Source organism: Lonchura striata, chromosome 1, assembly GCF_050655825.1.
Source record: "Lonchura striata isolate lonStrDom1 chromosome 1, ASM5065582v1, whole genome shotgun sequence".
Lineage (NCBI taxonomy): Eukaryota > Metazoa > Chordata > Aves > Passeriformes > Estrildidae > Lonchura > Lonchura striata.
Window position 1 is genome coordinate 89,665,743 of NC_140703.1, and position 21,180 is coordinate 89,686,922.

At 41.7% G+C, this 21,180-nt stretch overlaps 1 protein-coding gene across 1 annotated transcript in view; it reads left to right on the forward strand.

Annotated features, from left to right (window-relative positions):
- The first annotated feature begins 487 nt into the window (after nt 1-487).
- The window catches only part of SLC9A2 (solute carrier family 9 member A2), a 36,991-nt gene continuing 16,298 nt past the window's right edge, over nt 488-21,180 (forward strand). The window contains exons 1-5 of the mRNA XM_021538346.4: nt 488-782; nt 6,279-6,742; nt 11,950-12,200; nt 18,739-18,956; nt 20,299-20,501. Of these exons, the coding sequence (XP_021394021.3) occupies nt 503-782; nt 6,279-6,742; nt 11,950-12,200; nt 18,739-18,956; nt 20,299-20,501 (1,416 nt within the window). The 5' untranslated portion in view covers nt 488-502. The remainder of the gene's footprint in view (nt 783-6,278; nt 6,743-11,949; nt 12,201-18,738; nt 18,957-20,298; nt 20,502-21,180) is intronic.

A 21,180-nucleotide genomic window follows, 5' to 3' on the forward strand; every position in this document is an offset into this window, starting at 1 on the left:
CAGGCGTATCCATATAGAGTGTGTTAGCACTTTAGATTATATAACTGTGTATGTATTTCTATGACTGCATACGTATATCTCTTAGAGTAATCTTCAGTAAAAGGAACACCCCCCGGCTCTGCCTACACCCGTGCAGCCCCGTTCATCCCCGCAGGTGCTGGCGGCAGGAGCCGTGCCGGGGTCCCCGAGCGCTCCCGCCGCAGCGCCTGGCGGCGGCCGGGACGCGGCGCCCAGGCGCGGGTCCCGCCCGGGCGCTGCCCCGCGGGCGGGCGGCCGGACCCGGGGGCGGCGGGGGCGGCGGGGCCGGCCCCGCGGCTCGGCCCCGCGGGGGCGGCCCCGGGGCGGCCCGGGGAAGCGGAGCGCCGCGGGAGGCTGGCGGCGCCGGCCGGGACTCGCCCAGCCAGCGGGGAGGAGGCGGGGCCGCGGCGGCGGCAGGTGCCCGCGGCGCGGGGATGGCGGCGGCGGCCGGCGCGGGGCTGTAGGGCAGCGCAGCGGGGACGCCATGGGCGGCCGCGGCCCCCCGCGCCGCGCCGCGCCTCGGCTGCCCGCGCCCGCGCTGCTGCCGCTGCTGGCGGCGCTGGCGGCCGGCGCGGCGGAGGCGCGGGCCACCTCGGAAGGGCAGCTGCCCGGCGCCGCGGCGATGGGCACCGGCACCCCTCCGAGCCCCAGCGGCACCGCTTTCGAGGAGACGCGGCTCCACGTCTTCACCCTGGACTACCCCCACGTGCAAATCCCCTTCGAGATCACCCTCTGGATCCTGCTGGCGTCCCTCGCCAAGATCGGTGAGCGGGACGTGGGTGACCCTCCCTCCGTGCCGGTACCTGGCCGGGCCGCCGCTCCCGGGGCCGCGCCGGGGCGGTCCGTGCCCGGCGCGGGGGGCGCGGGGCGGACGGAGGGATCTGATGCTCCTCTGCGGAGCGGGATGCTCGGGCGGAGTTTGGCAGGGAGAAGTCGGGGTCCTCTCAGGAGAGGTGCGGAGGAGAAAAGAGACGGGTAAACCCCGAGCTACGAGGACCGTGAAACCCAGAGTTCACCCGGTGCATGACTGACTTTTTCTTGATCGCTCTGCTGTCATCTGAGCAGGGTCTTCTTTTTCTTAAAATAACGCCGGTTATAATGACAGTCTCAAAGCAGGACAACGGATCGATTAAAAGCAAATATTTATGAGGGTAGAGTGTGCCTCCTCCTTACTCTGCTTTTCCACCATTCACTTAGGTCCCGTGAAAAATATAAAAGACACTGTAAAAGTTAGGAAGGCCACCTCTTCCCTCATGTGGAAAACATTTGCATTGCATAGTTTCACTGAGTTTTGTGCAGCTTGTATGTCATGTTTTTAGTTAGCTTCTATGTCCCAAACAGAGAAATGAGTACAGCGTAATAAATCTAAAGAATGTCAGGTAATGGTGTGCTAGATAGCTATTTAAAATCTCTATGAATTTTGAACTTTGTACCTTCTTACTTAGAAGATAATGTAAGGAATAAAGTTTTGGGAACAAAATAAGTAAGTTTACCCACAGTACAGTTGTTTCATTCAGAACTCTGACTTCACAGCACAGATTATCATAAAAAAATACCATCATGGTCGTTCAGATTAAACATTTTTATCAAAGTTAAAACTTAACCTCTGCTTGTGACATTTAAATAGACTGTCACAATTTGATTAGTGATCAGGTAATTAGGATTCTGAAAAAACAAACATTTGTACTTACCTCCTGCCATGTCCAGCATTGTAGTTGGGGGCCTGATCCTTGACCCAAGTAACTTGGGTCTGCTACCATTACTTGCTGCAGAAATAGTGTGTTGCAGCCATTTAGCAGGCATGCATCCTGATGCACATGTCTTAATGCATTAAAGGTACATTCTTAGTCTTAAGTATGCATTTAGGTGTTGGCAGAATCAGGACACAGTTCAAATATGATACACTCAAATATATTGTAAACTGCAATAACCAGGAGATAGGGAGTTTGGTAGAGAATTTAGCCTGTTTAGTACTGAAAATTGCTCTGGCTTCTGAGTTTAGATAAAGGGAAGACTCTTGTATAAGCTAAAACTGTTGAAAAAGTTTCTGTTTTATTAAAGATTTTATTAAAAGGGAAGGCATTTGAAACATGTAAATATGCATACAGACACAATAATATATAACTTATGTAAAACTATACATTCTGACTATCTTGGTATTTTGCTAGTGCATAGGCATTTAAAAAGCTAAAAAAAACCAAAAAGTTGCCTGTCTGCTCTAATTTTCCAGTCTGATTCTAGTAAATAAGCAAGCAAACAGCATAAGTGAAGAAAAACACTATAATTTTAAAATCCTTTCAGTTACACCATGTGAAAGCAAGTGTGGCTAATCTGGGGCATGCTGTTGTCAGTGCGTGTGCGCGGAGCAATGAGGGCCAGATCCAGGAGCGGCCCTAGGTGTGGCAGTGCTCAGCTTCACCACACCTATCTGCAGGTGCCCTGACTCCAGGACTGGAATTAGGAACATCCAGTTCTTGCTCCTGGAGCTCTGTCTGTGCTTCCTTATCCAGTGGGTGCATCAGGTGAAACTTCCCAGGTCAGGCTCCCATTGCTCCTAAGTCACATTCCACATCAAATTTTCACTGGTTTATGCCTTCTTTTCTATTGAAGGTAGCCCAGATGGGCAGTTTTGATACCTAAATGATGCTATGCCATGCTGGTTACTAGGAATGAGCCATGTGGCTTGATTCAAAAGGATGGAGATGGGTTTCCAAGCCCATCTCACTGCCTGAGGGCCTAAGAGGGGCCCTCTAAGAGAGGCGGCTCTCTGAAGCATTCCTGTCATCATTTGCTGCTGGGCAGCACAGGCATCTTGCCCCTGCCATGCCAGGCAGCGTGAAATCCACCTCGAGACTCCCGCACTCACTGCTCAGGAAACTTTGGTGCTTAATCTGGCATCACAAATTCCTTTCTGGGGATAGGCACTGAATGCTTACACTTGGCACTGCCGAGTATTCAAACCTTTATGAACAGATCCCTAAGGTCTTTCCAGCTGTGAGGAGCTCAGAAGATAGGGTTCTGTGTAACAACAGCTCTCTCAGTGTGTGAAAGATCCCAAAGAATACTCAACTGCAGCACCTGGTTATGAATATTTTAACAAATATGCTTTCACAGAAGGGCAGTTTCTCCAGAACTGAAATGTTCCAGCATTTGGTAATTTTTATAGGGAATTTATCTGAAAGGTTTGTCTGATCTTGCCTGTGATCATGTTGCTGTGAGCTTGGTTTTAGAGGGAGCAAGAAAGGCAGCATAAGAAAGTGGTTGCCAAGCAGAACTTGAACATTTTGACAAGGTACACTTTCACAAGGACTAGGTGCTTTTTATTCCAGTATAGGATATAAGCACAATTCAAAATCTAATAAATTGCCTTGAATGGAATTATCTTATTACTACTTCTACTTATTTCTTGTTTTGTGTGTTGATACCAGAGGTGTTTTACTCACATGCTGATGGACTCCATGAGTATATTAGATGGGACCATTGCACCTGAGTATGCTGGAGTCTTTAACCAGTGAGACTAGTCTACATGACCCCCAGTTTTGCTTAATTTTTATGCTACTAAACCTACACAATATTGTGTAACCGATCCTGTAACATTCCTGTTATTTCTATGTTCAATCACGAATACACAATGAGAAGTGTTTCTTCTGGCAATTGAGCTGATATCCTTCCAAACCTGCTCTCCTGAAAGAAGGTTTAAGCTGTTCAGAGGTACTCAGTGGCATTTCCAGCATCAGAAAGCACTGGAATTCACTCCAAAAAGAAGGAAACTGGGATTCAAAGGACTTTTATCTTGAAGCATACTTAACTTGACTTCAGATAAGTATCCTACTGCAATTTTTGCCATGATATATGGAGGATGCTTACTCAATAAACATCTTCCATGCTGTTGAAGCTGAGTCACTGCATAACCTGAAGCCCAAGGACAGCCCAAGGGTCAGAGGAGAAGAAAGTAGCTGTAGCCTTGCATTCAGCTTGAAAGTCAGAGTATTCCTGTACTGCAGAGGATCTGCTCCCAGGGTGATCCTGACCCTGTGGCTGTGAATCCTGTGAATCAGGGAAAATGTCTCTTGTTGGGCAAGGCATCTGCTATTGACTTGACATGCACTGGAGTCTAAATTCTAGCTCTCTGCCTTCAAATCAAGAGCCACAGCCTGTCCCTAATCTCCCTTGAATACTTTTCATGTAGACAGAAAATCTTCCAGGAGTTTTGATGCTGTTTATGTTAATAAAAAGCATATTTAACTTAGTGGGAGGCTTTCCGTTATCTTTTAGAATGAGGCAGAATCCCAAATCTCTGAGAGGCTGTGAACTTTCCAGAGTGATTTGTAAAGAAGGAAAGAAAAGATTTTAATTTTTTTTTCCACAGTAGACATTTCATTGCCATTGTATTACAACTGGTTGGTTTTTTTGTTTGTTTGTTTTTGTCAAAAGCTGCAGTTATAAAATCTTCCTTCTCTTGAATTTTTATTCAGGAAATGATTTAAAGTTTACTTTTGAAGGGTTTAAAAAGACTTCTGGCAAAACCTACTTATTCGGGGGAAACTTCTTGATCATTGTATTGGAATTGTATTTCTGCTACTGCAGAAACCAAGATGAATTATAAAATGTTCATATGTAAACGGCTGAAAGGTGAAGAGTCAAGTCTCCAACTGCAAATTCTTGATTTTTCCAGGATCATTACCTGTTCTGCTAATATAGGGCATTGGTGATTCTGGTTTTGAATAATGACAATGAATTTGGCAGTCAGTCTAATGAGTCACATAGGCTGTGTTTCTAATTATTTAAAGCAGTCTGTGTTCATTCAAAAAGAAAAAAAAATGCAGCTTGAGCTGCTTGCTTTTAAAAATAACTTTAATAGTTACAGAATATATAAGTATAAAGTCCATAAACAACTTTCCTCTTGAACCTTTTTAACCATTTTTTTTCCTAATTATAAGTTCAGGCTTTCTTTTAACTGGAAAAAAATCCATGGTGAAAGGAGAGTTAACAAAATAGTTGTTACAAGATACATACCCTGAAACTGGGAAATGGGATGTAAATGATACCAAGATTGCAGTAATTTAACTGTTTCGACTACAGGTGTGATTTTTACTGAAATAGTTTTACTGAAATAGACGCCCGTTATTACCACACCCAGTGTTTCTGTGCAGCTCTCATTTAAAATAATTTAAATGCTTTTTAGTTAGGCAGGGATTGTGGGATCTTGTGGGTGTGGATCAATTTCTATATAATTATGTGGGCCAAATATAGATAAGGAGGAGTTCAGAAAAGATTGGCATTGCTGGGACCTGGAATGTGACCTTGGTGCATAAGGTTGATCATTCCATTAGATTGGCCACAGTAAATTCCTTCAAAACTTTTCCCATTCCTTCTGAGAATTATCCTTACAACAGCCAACTTCTATATGTAATTGGAATCTTTAAATCAAAACTGCATGGCTTTGAGAGTTTTAGAAGGATAAGTAACATTCAGCACTAAGTCCTCATTCAAAACCTCTTAAAATTAATTTCTTCAGTACTTTGCACAGATTTTCATGAGAGAATCCTGACTCTACTACCATTCATATGATACAGAAGAATAAGCATACTAATACAGGCTACAACTTACTTTATGGAAAATATGTTGATTCTTGTGAAATTAATTTGGAGGCTCCACTAAAAATAATAATTGTATCTCTAAATGCTTCTTTGTGGCGGTAGGGGAAGTGATCATGGGTGACTGGGTGTAGGTCATGTGCTAGTTCTCCTCACTGGCTTTACTCTAAGAGTAAAAATGAAATTAAAGCACTCTTTAAGCTACTTTGTGAAGCTGTCCAGAGAGGAAGCAGTGGTTAGTATGATGTTTGTTTCTCTATCTAGATGTAATTTACCCCAGAGAAGTGTTTGGGTTGCATTTCTGTAGGATTCCACATTAAAAAAAAAAACAAAAAAACCAAAAAACCAAAAAAAAACTAACCCAAAAAACCCACAGTTTCACAGAGAGAACCCTTGCACATAGTAGCTCCATCCAGCCTAGCTGTTAAGTGAAATGTCTAACTATTAATTTGTCTCTCCACCAAATCAATTGAATTAACAATGTAGCCAGCATATTTGGTTTGACCCATTGTGGATGTCCAGTTCAGTCTTTCAGTTAAAATGAAATTGCCGTACAATTGCTGTTTGTTTAGTATAGAAATGACAGTAACAGAATCCAGAATAATCTTATGGATTCTGTACAAGTAACCATTTCCCTTTCTTGTGTTTGAATTTCCTTTGAAGGCTTTCATCTCTATCACAAGTTGCCCTCAATAGTACCTGAAAGCTGTCTCCTTATTCTGGTTGGATTGCTTCTTGGTGGGATTATTTTTGGAGCAGAGGAGAAGTCCCCTCCTGTAATGAACAGTGATGTGTTTTTCTTGTATCTGTTACCACCTATTGTACTCGACGCTGGATATTTTATGCCAACTCGTCTGTTCTTTGAGAACTTTGGTACCATATTCTGGTATGCTGTGGTGGGCACACTCTGGAATGCCATCGGCATTGGAATTTCCCTGTATGGAATTTGCCAGATCAGTGCATTTGGTTTGACTGACATCACTTTGCTGCAGAATTTGCTCTTTGGCAGCCTCATTTCAGCTGTGGATCCTGTGGCGGTGCTGGCTGTCTTTGAAAATATCCATGTCAATGAGCAGCTTTATATCCTGGTGTTTGGAGAGTCTTTGCTGAATGATGCTATAACTGTGGTAAGTTACTTGATAAATGATTAATTGATAAAAATGATGAGTGATTGTTTACATGCCACTCTCTTTGTATCTGGTTATTACAATTTGGTACTAGATGGAAGTCAAGGAGTGCTAGTGAGTCTAATTATTTAAACTTTAGATTTAGAAATCACAGTAGTCTTACTACTTGAGAGTAATGGTAGCATATTTACTGTAGGGATTTTACTACTGATCACTCTAGTTTCTATATCTTTGCAATTGTATTACTTCTGTAATCTGAAACTGTAGGTTTTCCTCACCTGCAGAAATGTTGTTGGACAGGAAAGGGAAAGGGCCAGAGTGGGGTGTCCCAGTGTGTTAATGGGGATGATGGCAAATCATGGAGATGGCACAGGACCTTGCTGAGGTTAACTTCTTGCATATGCCCATCCACTCGGAACTGCCCTGAACCCACCAATACATGTATTCCAGGTTACAGATGAGATAAGACAGCCACCTGGAGGCAGTAATTTCTAATCATTAACTAGCTGAATTGGGGTTGTGGTGCTGACCTGAGGACAGCAATCTGCAGATTCCATTATCCCCCCCCAGTGTTCCTCATTTGTACCTGATGACACTGTCTGAGGCATTACTCCCACTTATTCATGCCTTGAAATCCTGCCCATGCCAACCATGCCCTAGCATGCTTTCTGTTTTTTGAGACATAGAAGTACAGTTTTTCATATGCTGGAAGGATCAAAAAGATTCATGAATTGGGTCTGCACTTTCCTATTTCTGTCCCTGGCTTCTTATTCCAGTCCCATTCTGTGCAAAATTGTTCTGTTTTCCCCTTTTATTGGACTTTGTCTTACCTGTTTTTCCCTTTTCATGGACTATTCCTCACCTGCTTAACACAGGTATATGTCATCATTTATTCTGAACCTTGGTATTGATAAATTCTTGTGTGTCTGTGGGAATACTATGTTATTTTTCACTTACACTGCATGCTTTACCTGAATCTGTTGCTATCCAGTTGTCTGAATCACATCTCCTTTTACAGGCTTGCCTTAAAACCTAGCTTTTATCAATAGCTTACAATTGGAACTGCCTGCCAATGCTAAACTGGTACTTTAAGCCATCCTGTAAATAAATGGGTTTACATACTGACTTTCAAAAGGCTTAGAAGTTCAGCCATGGCTGGGTCTGCCTCTAGTCACTCTAGTGTCCACTTGTGCGATAGATGTCTATTCATACATTTTTTATTTTTCCTGGGGAAAAGGATCTGGTTATTTAAAACTTCTTGTTTGGTGGATTTTTCCAACCAAAATCACTTTTCTCAATGACAAAGTTGGGCATGGGGCAGCAGTTAATAAAATACAATTTGCTAGGAAAACTCTGTATCCTGATCACTGGCATATTCATATGTGCTATTTCCCAAAGGCGAATTTCTCTAAACCACCATTTTTATAGGGGTTGGCATGGCAATTTAGTATGTAGCTTTCCTGTAGGCATCATTATTGCCTTCTCTGGAGATTTCCTTATGGCTTGCCTCCCCAGATGCCCTAACAGAGGAAGGATAATCTGAGGAGTCTATAGGGACAGTCCAGTAATGCACTGGCCTTACATATATTTATGAAGGAGTGAAAGGAATGTAGAGTACCTTTGGTCTTGCTTCCCTATCGCTTAAAGGTAGCACTTGGACAGAGATCAGTTTGTTTCCACATGCACGGAACTGGTCTGCTAATGGCTCCTTGTTATGTTTTTGCACACCTGCAGTCATGTGATTATACCTAAAATGTGACCCAGGCTGTTGCACAGATTCCTGGGGCTGCCCTTAGAGAACCTTACTTTCCTGCCCACAGCAGATGTTGATGGAGCAGCCCTTGCCAGGCTACTCAGCCCTGTGCTTGGAGGAGATGCTTCCCTGTCCCTGTTCTATGGGGGGCTGACAAGATCAGCATCCAGCAGAGCTCAGAACCTTTCAGCTTTCATCTTCTGGAGCCCTTGAGTCCCACCTGCCCTGGCAGGGGCCTGCAGTAGGATGTGGGGAGGAAGTAGGAAGGGAGCTGAACGCAGGTTCGCCATCTATGGAAGCTGTCTTATTCCTATGGCCACTGCAATATCAAAAAAACAAGGGGCTATGCAGATAGGCAGTGCAAAACACAGTGGCTTTATTAAATGTGCTTTTATTAGAATAGCAGTGTCATCTATGCTGTCCTTTCAGAGAACATGCTTCCACACCTTCATTTTGTATATAAAGAAAGATGTGTTTTCTCAGAAGCTGCATTTTTTCAGGTTGTCTTCCATGCATAATAGTTTTTTTCGATTTGTCTGTGCATTTGAATGTTCTTTTTCCCCCACTGGTGGACTTTTGGAACTTGAATTTGGCAGAGGACATAGTTTGACAATTGGATTCTTGATCAGAGTTGGTGCTTTACCACGAAACTGAGTCAGACATAACAAGCAAGGTGATTATAAATTACAAGATCACAGCTGAGTGTTAGCAGTTCAAACTCCAGTTCTGGGTTTAAAATCAGAAAGAAGGAGCCAGTGTCATTATAATAATATTATTTCCATGTTAGAAAACATTACAGCAGTACTTTGTACTCGGCATCTGCTGACAACATTATTTTAGAGTGCTCTAAAGTAGAATTAAAAACTTAATAACTGAGAACTGATGAAAATAAGCAATTAGTGTTTCAGAGATACTCTGAGACAAGATTAAAAAGTGATCAGTGACTAATATTTCTTGGTGTGACCTTCAGTGAGTTCAGCTGAAGGCTATTGAGTAAATGAAAATATTGAACTTCAAAAAAACCCCCTGTTCTCACACCAAATACATTAAACATGTGACTGGAGTTGGTGTTTGATGCACCTGGATGTTTAGAAAAATCTCAGTAAAACTGAACTGCTGTGGAGTAAAAGAGAAGTGAACCTGATTTTGATCTCATTTGCAAAGTGTAAATAAAAACCAATAGGAATGAGGTTAAAATCCTGCTTATGACATTTGATAGTTGTAGCTGCTGCTTTAACCATGGCTGAGGTACAAAGGAGGAAATTGCTTTGCTTCTTTCAAATAATTTATGGCATTGGACTTGAGATTTATGAAGATGTCTCCATGTAGAGTAGCAGGTTCCATTCTATTTCAGGGTGAATACTTTGCTGTAAAGTGAGATTATCAAAAGGCTTAGATCAAAATTCTCTGCTTCTTTACAAGGACCTTGCAGTTCTCTTACTTTAGAGACTAGCCTTGTATATATTTATATAGTTACTTTTTAAAATATAAAAAATACTATTTAAAACTCCAATTAAATAAAATAATCAGCTTCTCTAATATGTACCAAGAGAGTATTCTGCCAGATCCCATTCTGTAGGTGTCTTAGAGAAAAGCCCAACTCTGGGGTTGTCCCAAGTTTCAATGAGTGACTCAGGGAAACTCTTTGCACACAAGACAACAGTATTCTTCAGTCTGTGATTAATAGAGTCCTGGGAGTGTGTGGATTGAAAGGTCCTTGTAAAGTAGAGTAGCAAAGGCACTCCTTCTGTCAGTAGGTTTAATTTTGGTATCCTTCTCTACATGCAAATCCATAAGTCTGCAAATCAAAACAGGTGGAAAAACTGTGGAGCCTATGACATTGTTTTCCTGTCATGCACAGTACATAGTAACAAGGAATGGGGAAAAAAGGCTGGGAGTCTGCCTCAGAACAGGGTTTGTGCAGATGAAGAAGTACACTTCTCCCAAGTGGACTCATCCTGAGAGCATAATTCTTATCTAATAAATAGTTCATGATCCTGCTCTTTTTGTATTTGCTGCTTTGTGATGAACGAAAATGGCTGATGATCATTCTAGGTTTGATTTAACCTTCTATTTTCATGCTTACTCTGGAATATATTTTCTCTTTTCTTTTTCATTTCTCTCCTTTCCCACAATAAGCCACATCTTTGCATAAACTGTTCTGTAATACCCAGTTTTGACTAAGAAGGGCTGAATAGCTTATGTTCTGTCCTGTGAGAGAGAACAGGACTGCAAACATGAAAAATCCTTCCACAGCCACTACTCAAACACCTACTTTGTTGGCACAATGCAAGTACTGATAAAACATTGTGATCTCAAATAGCATTCCTGATACAGAAACCTGTTTGGTGTACTAAGAAGTCCAGAAAGAAAGCAGAGATTTAACTCCTGCAAGCTGTCTAGGATGACTGGCCCACACTGGCTTAGTCTGTGAACCCACTGTGATAGGAACAGGTGCCTGTGACCAAAGTTAGCTCTGTACAAGGGGACAGGGTAGCCACTCTGCTACTGCAGGGCTGGCAGCATACATGCAACACCAGGGAATGGTTAAATCTCTCAAGTGGATCTGCAGATGGGGCAACCCTTTAAAGTTTCTTTAAGAGTAACTGATTCCATTGGTTTCTGTTTTGGAGAAACTAAAACACTGGATATTAGAGAAATGTGGTCTTTAGATTGTTCTGTTTTCTGTATAAAACAAAAAGGGTCTCTGGCTAAGAAAATGCAATAATCCCATTGACCTAGTTTGTTTTGGAGTTATAAATGCTTTGAAAATTAAACTGGGCAAACACATGGCAACAGGTTTTTTAATGGCAATGAAATCCAAATCTCTACAAATGCTTGATATTTTGAACAGTCTTTAAACCATTGGATTCCTAATGGTCAAGAACTTTGAGAAAGAGCACTGGCTTAATGAATACCATGTTTCTTTCATTCCTTGAAGTGGGCACTGTCGATCCCCAGCTGCCTCTACATCTCCTCCTACCCCAGAATTTTAGATTAATCTGTGGTCTAGTTCAGTACTCTACCTCTCAGTGTCATGTAGATCAAGCAGATTTGAAAATAACCTGATTTTTCACTGGTTATAAGACTCATTATTTTTTTTTTCTCCTTCTGTTTTATTTATTTTATCCTGGGGAAAATTTGTAATGTACATTAGGAGCTCTGTAAATAAATGATTTTAAAGAAGAATTAGATAGATTTATACTCCTGGCCCCTAGAGTGGCATGGATTAAGAAATCTGTCCCATTTGCAAAAAATGGGAGAAATTATATTTATCTGTCTTTTGTATCTCTCTGGTACATATGGATGACAAATAATATGCCAGATATAAATAACAGCAAATTCAAGGTAGATAGAAAAATTCAAAGTTCAGCATTTAAGCAACGGAGCATAATGACATGAAGGGAAATTAAGAATAGTTCAAAAAGATAATGTGCTTTCTTTTTCCTCATAGGTCCTGTACAATTTGTTCAAGTCTTTCTGCCAGATGCGCACAATTAAGGTTATTGACATATTCGCTGGGATTGCTAACTTCTTTATAGTGGGGATCGGTGGAGTATTGATTGGAATCCTTTTGGGATTTGTAGCAGCCTTTACCACCCGTTTCACCCATAAAATCCGAGTGATTGAGCCACTCTTTGTCTTCCTGTACAGTTACTTGTCATACATAACAGCCGAAATGTTTCACCTCTCGGGCATCATGGCGTAAGTACCCCAAACTTCAGTAATCATAGCATCCAAGTAAGAATGCCAAAGGAAATTGGAGAGAGGCTCAGCTTTTTCAAACCTTGCCATGTGGCATTGCTCCACGGTGCATGGCAGAGTTGCTGGCTTGAGGATTTCCGGCCTCTTCCCTCCCACTTCCACCCCCTTCTCTCAGCTTGCCACCACACCAGCTGTGTCACTAAAACTGCTCATGGCATCACATCATAAGCTGTATCTTTGAAATGTTCCAAGTTAAAAATATTCACTCGTATTTTCAATGTGCTTATATTTAACCCAGGTCACTTTGGTGACCTGTGTCCTAGTGTGACCCTTCAACTAGTCCTAAGGGCATGGGTGTGGAGTGGCCCATGATGATGTAGGGGCAATGGTGGCAGGGAGGGAGTGGCAGTGGTAGCAGGGAACTTCATCAGCTGCCTTCACTTTCGATGCCAATATATTGTGAAACTGTGTTTAACAGTTAGTCATGTGAGCAGCCAGTAAATACCATTCAATGAAGACAATGTATATATCATTAAGGCAAACTTCTGCTGGATTATAGGCACAATGAGGATTGAGTGAATGTAAAGTTTGCAGTCCAGTGGTAACATAATCCTATAGTTTTGTATCTTGATACATGTGCCTGTGTGTTACAACGTTCTCTGTATATATCATTATGTATAAAATAATATTTTTCTTCCCACTCCCAACAGATAGAAATATTTTCCATTCTCATTTTCCACTCCTTGTCTTCAGTAAAAAAAGAGCACAGCCTCTCTCTTCACTCTCTTTTTACTGTAAGGACTTCAACATTAAAAAGAGCCTTTATGACATTTGATATAATTAAATGTTTTGCTCTGGTTCCAAGTAATATTTTTAAAGTCAACTTTGTTTAATGACTTTTTGTTTTTCTAGTGGCAAATATGAGTCATTCAGGCATGAGGGGCAGAGCTTTTTTTGTAAGCTCAGATATTACTGCTGAGTGTCACTAATACTCGATAATACCTGGCCTGATTATTTTCTTTCAGGCAAGTGAAGATAGGTTTACTATCATAGGCATGCCAGTATAAGGTTTTCTGGGGCTGGGAAGCAATTTACGAGGAAACTTATGGGTGATGATTTTAGTTGTATAAAAATAGGAATATGCCATGAAACAAGGGTTGGAACTTCAATGTAAGTGAAGAGCAAAAGATTACATGGGTTTCTTTCTCTGATATGAGCCTAAATAAAGCAACGTATGCATCCACTTTGACCGAGTTCATAAATGTACCATCTCTTTCCATAGCTTCTATTCATAGCATTTGTGTGGTTTCTAGTTTCCTCCACCTCTTAAGCCAAATGTCCTTGACATCCTATGATCAAATACTTAAAGGGTTTCTAAACCAAAAACATGTGTCTAAACTGTACATGGAAAAAATTGAGGCAGTGTTTATGAAAATACCGATTTGGACCTGCTGCATCCAGGACACAATGGATAGGGCATGGTGTGTCTGCTGGTGGGTCAGGGGACCCACCACATGCCAGTGCCTGCCACCAGCACACCAGTGCTTCCCCCAGCATGAACAACATATTCATTTTCCTATATGCAGTGACCCCTGAATGGGTGCAGAACAGAAGAAGAAACACAAAGTATTCTCACCCTCAAACAGCACAGTAGAAAATGAGTTATCTTTAAAATGTTCTGTCTGGTTTTGTCTCTTAAGCATGCTTTATAATAGCTGACAGAGCTGTGTACAGCAGTAACATCCCTGCTGAGACTGAAAGGCTCTCTCTGCTCCCATGTAGGGTCTCAGCTGCTATAAGCCATAAAGCTTGTCCCCTCCCAGCAGTGCTGCTGACAGCTTTGGAGCCCCTACAATTTCTGCATCCCCTTGGAGTAAATCTGCCCTGTTCTTGTCACATTTCTTTTGCATTTGAACTATAGAAAGTAATTTGCTCTGTGTCACAGTGCAAAAACACACACCAGTGTTAACCAGAGTTCCCTGTCATTTTTTGCAGCAACTGACTCATGTAGGGATTGCTTGGGTCTGATTTAAAAGTCAGCCCTTCTTTGAGCAGGTAGGTGGAGCAAATGACCTTGGAATGTCCCTTACAACCAAGATTATGTACTGCTTGCTTCTGTGGCCATTTACAGTTCAGCCTATGAAGAATAATTGCCTGGTATCCCCTTTTTCACCCATAGCCACATGAGTCTGTTAAACTACTGATTTCCACTTCTTTCATAACCAGGTTTATAAAGATACTCGGTGAGACCTTGTGATTACAAGGTGTACCGTATTTTAGGGGAAGGACATGAGCAGGAACGCACAGTGTTACCAAATAAATAAGATCCTTAGACAGATTGCCTCATTCCTGGGCAAGCAGGAATTCACTGGCAGAGGAATAGAAGAGAATGAAAGGCACTTGTCCCTCTTCTGATAAGTTTGTGTACTCATTCTAAGGATAAACGATTCTTGAAATGTCCGTGTATAACCCCTGCACCAGGATACCTGGCTGACAGTGAAGGGACTGAACCATGTCCCTGTGAGCTGCAGTGAGAAAATCCTCTTCAGAAGGAGAGGTTAGAGTTTCTGCTGTAACTAGAGCTGGGCATGAGTGAGGCTCACACATGTAAAACACACAAATCCAAATCTGAACTTCATTCACTTGCTTTTGTGCTGCATTTTCTTCTTACTAATTTCTCATGAAGGCTGTGGAGCAGCAGAACTTTTAATATAGTTTGTTTTTTTTTTTCTTTTGAAACAATGAATTAGCAGGCTGAAAGGAGCAAACATTGAAACTACTGTAAATTTAGTAGGTCAAGGAAACTTGAGGATTGAACCCAGTGGCCTAGTTTATTGCAGTCCTGACAGAAACTGTACTGTTTATACAGTGAGACTTTTATTCTTCAGAAGTACAGAATGTTGCAGGTTAATTGCAATGAAGTGCTTTTCCCTTCCCCTTCTTGACCAAGGCAGCTACTCAGGTCACAGAATTGGAAGCCAGAATTAACGTATGTGGGTATGAAATGTAAAATAAAACACATATAGAACATATCTTTGACTTTGATTATTGTGACAGTAAAAATATAGTTTGTGAAGAAGTTATTATAATAATGTATATAAAACCTTGCATAAAGACATTGATTTTATATTAAATTTTAACACTATATCCCCACACAATATTCAAATTAAGGAGGCTTCAACATTTTTTTCTCAGGTAAATAAATACTCTAAAGAGATACCTGATTCTAAGTGAGCAGTGATTAGGTGTGGAATATTACTTATCTGAAGAGTAACAAATCATGTGCAGCTCTATTTCTTGTAGCATTGAACCAACTCCTCATTTGCTTGACACTAGTTGAATAAATGCAAAGTGTGACTGAAAATAAGAGTGTTGTCCCTTTAAATTCTAGTGGGTAAGCATGGTAGGTGTTTTAAGTTACAGCTTGCAAGGATTTTGATTAATCTGGTGACAGATTCTTATCAGACATCCACTTACAGTGTCTCCATTACCTCAGGTTCCAAAAACAAACCAAGTCCAGAGCATGATTCCCTGCTCCCCATGCTGCAGGGCTTTCCTAAATTACTATAATCATGAAAACTGTTTATTTTAAGAAGGTAATAAATAGTACTGCATGTTTCGTCGTGCCTTTGATGCAGACCTGACAGTCCTAATGCTTCAGAGCACTGAGCTGCTGCTTTGGGACTCTGAAATGACTGTGGGGCTAGACATGGCTGTTTTCCAGCCCACCCACTGCCTTCTTGCTCTTCTGCATTTGCTGCCCCTGCGTTTGCCAGCTCCACTGAGTGCCATGGGCCAGAGGAGCCGGGCTGCAGCAGACTTGTTACACCTGTGCAGATAAGCAGTGTAACACAGGAGAGCCATCACAACCCATGGCATAGCCCGAGATCTCTGTAGCTGTGTCAGTGCAGTGAAGAGCTGGTTTGCCACTGAGGATGAGACTTTTGGCAGGTCAAAGAGTTAAGTGGATTTGAGAAGATTTGTGCATGTAGTTTTATGGTTGATCATCAGAACTGTGTACAAACCGAGGGACCTGGGAGTGTTTGACAGCTTCTGGCTTGAATGCATGTCCTGACCAAGCTGCTGCTTCTTGTCAGGACAAAATCCATGTGTGTGCCAGGTCCTCTCCCACTTTCTTGCTCAGGCACATGATGTGGGATCTGTTGCAAGTCCTCTGTCTGGGTAACTGTGAGGTCAGAACAAGGAGGAAAGCTGTGAAAAGCATCATCAGTTTGTCAATATTGGCAAAAAATTCAGGACCTCTGTTATCTTAACCAGGTGCTCAAACTAGAAATGCTACCTTAACTACTGAGTGTTTCAGGGAGAAAGCTTGCATGCTTATGAAATCTACATTATGTGGCCCACAGTGGACCCTGTGTAGTCAGGATGAGCTTTGCTTCCCAGGCAGCATGCTACCTGTGGGCCACATGGGATCTTTCTGTTCAGGACTGCAGTGAAATCAGCTGACAATGAGGAGAGGGCTGACAATTATATCAGTACTAAATATAGATGGGGGTCTGGGATAGTCTTAGTGAGACTTTCTTCCTTCTTAGACATGGAGTTTGCTTAGGGTTGGAGCTAGTCTTTGCATGTCATTGGACATTTTATTTTGTGCTGACTAGATCCTTCTCCATCACCAAGTGTAGGTGGATAAAAATGCAGGGTGAAAACAAGGTTAGGTGCACTGTTCTGCCTGTATTTGGGTTTGCTTCACTTTGATATATATTCAGGGTCTCTGCTGCTTGGGAGAAGTCAACAGAGTACACTGTGTCCTCTCCCAGTGTCCACATGTCCTCCAGACTTGTCCTCCAGAAGTATTGTTGTCCAGCCACTTTGGGGATGTAGATGTGGCTCCATGTAAGAGAATGAAACCTCTGGACAAAACTAACTTTAATTAATCAACAGAAATGCATTCAGAGTCTGCCAGTGACCACAACCTAAGCTGCTGCTACAGACTCCCTCTTGTAAAATGCAAAGAAAGTTCACTCTGTGGAAGTCCTTTTGATGTTACTGCTGCTTCTGGGATTCCTCTTGCTTTGTATTTTTTTTTTTTTTAATCCCTTATTTAGAAGAAAGAACCCAGATATGTGTGTTCATATTGTCAGTGAGGTTTCTCTGAGCTCTGTCCCAGTCTGCCTTTCCATTTACATTCCTATTCAGGGATGTTTGGCTCAGAGTGGTTCAGAGATGGGGCTCTTGGCTTAGAGGCAGCACATGCTTAGCAGAAGAGTTTCTGCAGTGAAATGTCCATAAGACCTGGGACATTTCAAGAGAAATTTTCACAGATGCTAGCAAATCTGCCCCCCTCCCCCAGGAGAGAGAGAAGTGTAGAAATTTGAGCATGAAGAAATATCCCCTATGTTAGCAAATACTTATATCTGAAAACCTGGAATAAATAATGGTAGACAAGTTGGCTGTATTTAGAAAGACAATGTAAATACATTTCTCTTTCTTTGTTTAGACTTAGTATGCTAAAACGTTTTAGCACAAACATTTATGGGTTTGACTGAGAACCCATACATGGATGTGGATAATGTTTTTCACTGGGAAATCAAAGCAGATGTTGTTGCCCTAGACAGCAGAACCAGGAATGACAGCTATTTCACAATATATCTTGCCTTAGTTGTCCTCCCTGATAATTATTAGTCAGCTCAGACTGTCCTTCCCTACACTAAGACACCACCTTGGAGTTATCCTCAGCCAGCTCTGCCAACTACCCTTAAACTTGTGAATGTGTAGCTGAGTGATCCTCAGCCATCCCTGTACTGTGGACAGCCATACTGAGCAAGTGATGTACAACCAGTAATGTAATTCTTTGCTTTTCCCAAGGATTAGCAAACTGTTTGCTAACACAGAAAGTGGACTTGTGGATGCAGTTACAGTAAGCCTTTTCTTTTCTTTCATGTATAAGCTGAGATGCCCATTTCATTCATTTGTAAATGCTTTAAATGTGCAGCAGCACCAGTTTGATTTCTGGTGGTGTTTTTGTCCTATTCAGCCCCATGTGCAGGCAGAGCAGGTTTAAACTGCTGAAGAATGACAAATTGTCTGTAGCCTTGCTGCTTACTTTGCTTGGAAAGAGGAGCTGGCTACTGTCACTGCCATTGAGGTTGGACAGCTGCTGGAAGGGAAGGAGGGAAGTCCTGCCCTGTCCCAGGATATGCAGTTTCTACCCTGTCTGATGTCCCTCAGCAGCAAGAGATGCAGCAGCTCCTGTTTTCCAAGGCTTCCCTGCCTCTCCTCATCTCTGCCCCTTTCAAAACACAGCTGGAGTGACCCCTGCACAGATTGTGTGCATTTAGTATGTGAAAAAACTCTCCATACACTGATGTCTTCTTAGAAAACTTCCCATTGAAGAAAAAAAAAATCAAGCCCAAAATTGTAGGTTCACCAAGCCTGAAAATTTGAGATTGGTTATGGAATAAGTTATACTTTGCATTTTAAAGAGAACTATGGAAAATGAATAATATTATGTAGATAAAAGAGAGGCTAAAAAAAATTAAAGCCAATGAAATATGGGAAAATATTTGCCTTTCAGGATTACAGCTTGTGCCATGACCATGAATAAATATGTGGAGGAAAATGTTTCTCAGAAATCCTACACAACGATAAAATATTTCATGAAGATGCTGAGCAGTGTCAGTGAGACTTTAATTTTCATCTTCATGGGTGTGTCTACAGTTGGGAAGAACCATGAGTGGAACTGGGCCTTTGTAAGCTTCACCCTCCTCTTCTGTTTAATCTGGAGAGCACTGGGTAAGCAAGTCTCAGACTATGGGTTAGTATTCTTTACAAGTGAAATGGTTTATATCTTGTCAAGTAGAAAATGCCTGAACTTAGACAGAGACCCATCAGTTTGCAGAATGCTTTTTGTATTAGTAACATGCCCTATATCACAGGGTCATCTTCTACCTTTTTGTAAACCTAAAATCAGTTTTGACCTGATCCTGGTCACCTAAAGTGAGAGGCAGTCTGCTTGTTAATCACAATACATGTATTTAAGTAAAAATTTATTTACAAATAAGCAAACTGTGGTAAAAATTATTAGAAGTCATTCCGGAATTAAAAAGTTTGTGGGGGGTGTTTGTGAGATTTTTTCCCTTTGTTTTTGTTTTTGTTTTTAATTTATGTTTACTAGCTTTGGGATTTTCACAGTCATTGACATAAATAGTATCAAACCAGGAAATGCTGTAATTGAAGTGTAAAGAAAAACTCCTGTAAGAATCTGATCCCTCCTGAATTTACAGTACTAGCTCTTTTCCTTTTACCAAGAGAACTAAGTGCAGGGCAGGCTAGTAGTCTTAAATCTGCTCCTCTCCCTGGCTTCATCTCTAATGCTTCAGCCCCTGCATGTGTAAAGGTGCGTCATGCTCTAATCCAGCTCCCAAGTCTCCTTCCAGAGCAGAAACCTGGACTACTTTCCTACTGCACCTTCAACCCCACAATCAATATGCTGAATCAATATGCTGAAAAGCAGCCAAACACCTTGATTGCTACCCAGCTCTTGCCCCCTATGCTTGCTCCCTTCACCTGCCTTCATGCCTTTACTCCAATCTGCCACATCCCTGGAACCTTTTTCCAAGGTACACCAGCATGCCTTGGCCTCTTGTCCCCCCCATCCCTAGTCCTGCATCCTTCCTGTCTGAGTAAAATAGAGCGAGCAGGAGTTTGCAGGGTTCAAAGCACAGATTGATGGAAGGGACAAACCAGGTGTCAAAATCACCTCAATGCAGTGAAAAAGCAATTAGGAGCCTTGGTCTATACTGACACAGAGAATTATTGCTGGTTTAGAGGTGTAGTCTAGCAGGTAACTGTCTTGTGGAGATCTATTAGCTGCTTCAGGTCCTAAATCCAGCTGACTTGATGTGTTTAGCTCACTCAGTATGTTCAAAATGATGTTCCTAAGGCTTTTTAATTTAATATTATGGTATTTCAAGCTGCTAAGTAATGTTTCATTTTTTCAATAATATATATTGAAGAAGCAAATAAAAGGTTAGAAGCAAATGGAAGTGTTTTTAAACAAATATTAGCATCATGGACTAGTTCTGAAGTTCCCTTTTTTTCCCCCTCGTATCTGTATTTCTGTTTTTTCCCTCAGGTGTTTTTGTTCTGACTCAGATCATTAATGTATTCCGGACAATACCTCTCACTTTTAAGGACCAATTTATTATCGCCTATGGAGGTCTCCGAGGAGCAATTTGTTTTTCACTTGTATTTCTGCTTCCTCCTGCTGTGTTTCCCAGGAAGAAATTGTTCATCACTGCTGTTATCGTGGTGATATTCTTTACAGTTTTCATTCAGGTAGTACCTTTCTTCTCCTGAACTTCTTCTCTCTCAGACAGGTTATAAATTAGTACCTCTAATAAGTAGAAAATGAAATGTTCTAACTTACTGGAAGGAACATACTTGAAGGTATTCATAGTCATAGTAGAAAAAATGCTATGCATGCCACAGGCAGGTAGCAAAAGTATGCCAGATATTAAGTACTTATGCTAACATGTAAGTAGTACTAGAGTATTTAAGACTAGTGAGGTTGGACTAGAGATAAAAGATAATCTGGGCACAGCTTTAGCACTAATTCCTTTTTCTAGAATGTTTAAATTTGTGTGTTTACTCAGAAGTTCAGTGTTTGACATAGTGCACAATGAGCTAAAGACACTGAGGGCCCAGGCAGGTGAACTGGAGTTGGGGGAAGTGATGCTGCAAACCAGCTGGACAGCCCTAAAAAAGCACCAGGTGTGTGTTAGGACATGAAGAACTTGTCTCTGATGACCACCTGGCCATGGAGGCCTGGTCAAGGGTGAGCAAGAGACTGAAACCTGCAAAATGTAGAGGAGGCCAAGCCCATCAGATAAACATATCAGACTGGTCATTATCCAGAGCAGTGAGAGAGATGTGAGTGGCTATTAATGAAATTTCAGGTCTGTGGAAAAAAAGATAGAATTTTGTTACTCTGCTGTTTACATGGAAAAAGGTGCCG